We start from the raw sequence: 2,948 nt of genomic DNA on the forward strand, positions 1-2,948 counted from the left end.
AGGCAGGAGGACTGAAAATTAGAGCTCAAACTGGGCAACAATAGCAAGACCTCATTTCAAAAGAAAAAGCGAGAAAATACCTCTTTTTAAAGCATCTATAAGAAGGCGCTTTATTTTAATGGAAATGAGTTTAACTTTTTGTTTAGTGTTTATTTTTGGGTGTGTTTTTTCTGGTGGGGAGTGTTGCTGTGTGCTTCATGCTGACCCTGAACTCTGCAATCCTCCTGCCTCAGCCTTCTAAGTGGCTGCACTATGATGGCTGGCCAGTTATCCTTTAAATCTGTAGACTAGTGCTTCTCAAAATGAGTTCCTAGAATACTTTTCCCTAGAAATGCTCTGGAAGTATATTGTGAAGTACACTTTTGAAATTCTCTATATAGCATATTACCTTCTTAGAATTTTTAGCATAGGGTTAGTATATTAATAATTCTGGAGGTTTGTGGAGGGACATTTGGGTAAAAAGTTTCCTTTGCCCTGTTGTCACTTCATCACAAAATCTTAAGTGTCATCTAGGGGTGTGTTACAAGAATGCCATGTAGAGGAATGATTCCAAATTCTATTGGGAGAGTTATACTCCTTATGGCCCTTCTTCCCATCTTCTCTAATGGGTTTGAGAGTTACATCATCAGAATTTGACCTAATCTACCCCTGGTCACCCAGAGTGCATTTTATTTAGTTTACTTTGTATGCTAAAATTAAGGTAGTATATTTTTTTCCAAAACATAGATTCCTACTGAAATAATCTTAGTGTGGATCCTGGCCTTGTTAATTTTATTGACCTGGGACATTATGATATAGTGGAGCAGAACCTATGAAACCCTTCACTTTTTTCTGTATTTTTCTATGAAGAATCCTTATATCGTAAGTAATCCTCAAAGGGGTTAGTGACTGCTTAATGGTTTAAAAAAAGTTCTGAATGGCAGTGATGATAATCTTAAAACATCCTCATCACAGACTCTAGTGCTAATTTTTCAGTTATAAGTATATGCTTCCATTCCCTTTGGATACATTTTCTCACCTTCTAGTGAATAATGGTTAACCATTATTTTGGGATTGGACTAATGGGACAGAACATAATGGAGATTTTATATATATATATATATATATTTCAATATGAAATTAAGTACACACTGGTCTACACAATCATGAAATTTAACACTTAAGATTGTGTAGACCAGTGTGTAAGAGTTTATAGAAGATAGTACATAGGCACATAGTGCTTCTGCTGACAGGTGACATGAAGCCTTCAAATTACAGTTTAAAGGCACTTACCTGACCCTAGAACACAGGCTAGAACAGAGGGTCAAGTCCAAAAGACCAGATAGCATAAGGTTGCAGTGTTCCAGATACAAGGCAATTCTTGGAATGTTTGGGGGAGAGAATGGGGTTAAGGGACAATCTGAGGAATACAGAAGATTTTCTCACTGGACTGGATATGACAGATACTTAAATTTCATCTCATGCATACATGATGGATTTTTCCATCTTTGAAATATCAGGCCATCAAGAGGCCACCAAAATTAGATGCTTAAAGTCAGGGCAGAATAGTTGAATATTCTGGGGTTTTTTGTTTTTCTCAGTAAAATAGATGGGGCAACAAAAGTTCACATATATTCCAAGTGAACTTGTGGTAAGCAGCTTTCAAAAGCAAGAGTGTTTTCAACAGATTCAAAATCAAAAAAGTATTTTACTACCCAAACTACTGAATTTAGTGGTATATCTAGTACCTGTTTTATTTCTTAAAAATCAGTGTAGCAGATACTGAGTAGGTACAGTGAACAAGGATGCAGCATATGTGTAAGGCAACTGACCTGTCATTTCCCTCACATTTAAAGAGACTAACATGCAAAACATGGTTATTCTAAGTATGGTGGGGAAGGATTTATATCCCTGTGCTAATAGTAACACTGATCAGTGACAATGAGGTGTAATTTCAAGGACGGGTACAACTTTTTTTCAGAGGGAAGCTGAGGGCTCTAAAGTCAGAAATGACAAGAACGGGCAGAAAAAAAAGTAGCTAAGGATCCATGTGTTTTGAGGGTGAAGAGTTTGGCACGGTAGGCCGGAAAGAACAGCCCTAAGGGTTTTGAGAGCCAAGCATGTACTTCTGGTAGAAGAGGTGGTCAGCAATAAAATGCTAAGCAGTACATGGATGGGACCAGTTAGAGCTGTGGTCTCCAACTATAGTTTTTAATTTTGGGGTCGGGGAGTGCCAGGAATGGAACTGAAGGCCTTGGGCTTTCCAGGGAGGCGCTGCGCCTCTAAGCTACCTCCCTGGCCCCCCTCCCGTTATAACTTATTTTGAAATGTCAAATCTCGGAAGAGCTAAGGAAGTACAGCCTTGCTTCGCGCTGACTGTCCGACTGGTCAGTCACACACTGGAGTACCTTCATTCCTCAATCCTCCCTCGACGACCCCGGGGTGTTTTTCCTACATGCTCTTCCCTCTGCTGACATCTCACACATCTCACTCCCAGTCTGGCTGATTCTTACTTCAGGCCTCACCTTCTCTGGGAAAGTCTATCACTCCCGAGATCAGGCTTTCCAGGCAGGAGAGCTAGAGGTCAGGAACAGAAGAACCTTTTTCCGGCGCCGCCGCGGTCGGCTGGAGGTAAGGACCGTGGTCCTTCGCGCAAGAGGCGTGGCTAGAGAGCGGAAGTACTTGGACCCCGGAAGTGCCTTTCCCCGGTGCTGTAGCGGGCGGGGGGAGAAACCTTGGAGTAAGAATGGCTTTGAAAGGGGAGAACAAGCGGAAGAGAAGTGCGGAGAGGGGGGAGGACCCGTACTGTGTCCCCGGCCCGGACTCGGCTGGAGACTACCTGATAGGACAGGTCGCCAAGAGCTTGCTGTGCGGCCGGCGCCCTCCTGGAGCCAGCACGGGGCGGCTGGCCTCCCTCTTCAGCTCTCCGGTACCACAAGTTCGACCCATCTACGTGCCTGTGTCTCAGG

General features: G+C 42.8%; 1 protein-coding gene across 1 annotated transcript in view; it reads left to right on the forward strand.

Annotated features, from left to right (window-relative positions):
- Positions 1-1,174: 1,174 nt before the first annotated feature.
- Rbm34 (RNA binding motif protein 34) overlaps positions 1,175-2,948 on the forward strand; it is a gene marked incomplete in the record, with an annotated part of 22,185 nt that continues 20,411 nt past the window's right edge. Inside the window, 1 exon segment of the mRNA XM_005405017.2 lies at positions 1,175-2,948. Coding sequence (XP_005405074.2) covers positions 2,726-2,948 — 223 coding nt within the window.

Source organism: Chinchilla lanigera, unplaced genomic scaffold, assembly GCF_000276665.1.
Source record: "Chinchilla lanigera isolate Chin_1 unplaced genomic scaffold, ChiLan1.0 scaffold00091, whole genome shotgun sequence".
Classification (NCBI taxonomy): Eukaryota; Metazoa; Chordata; class Mammalia; order Rodentia; family Chinchillidae; genus Chinchilla; species Chinchilla lanigera.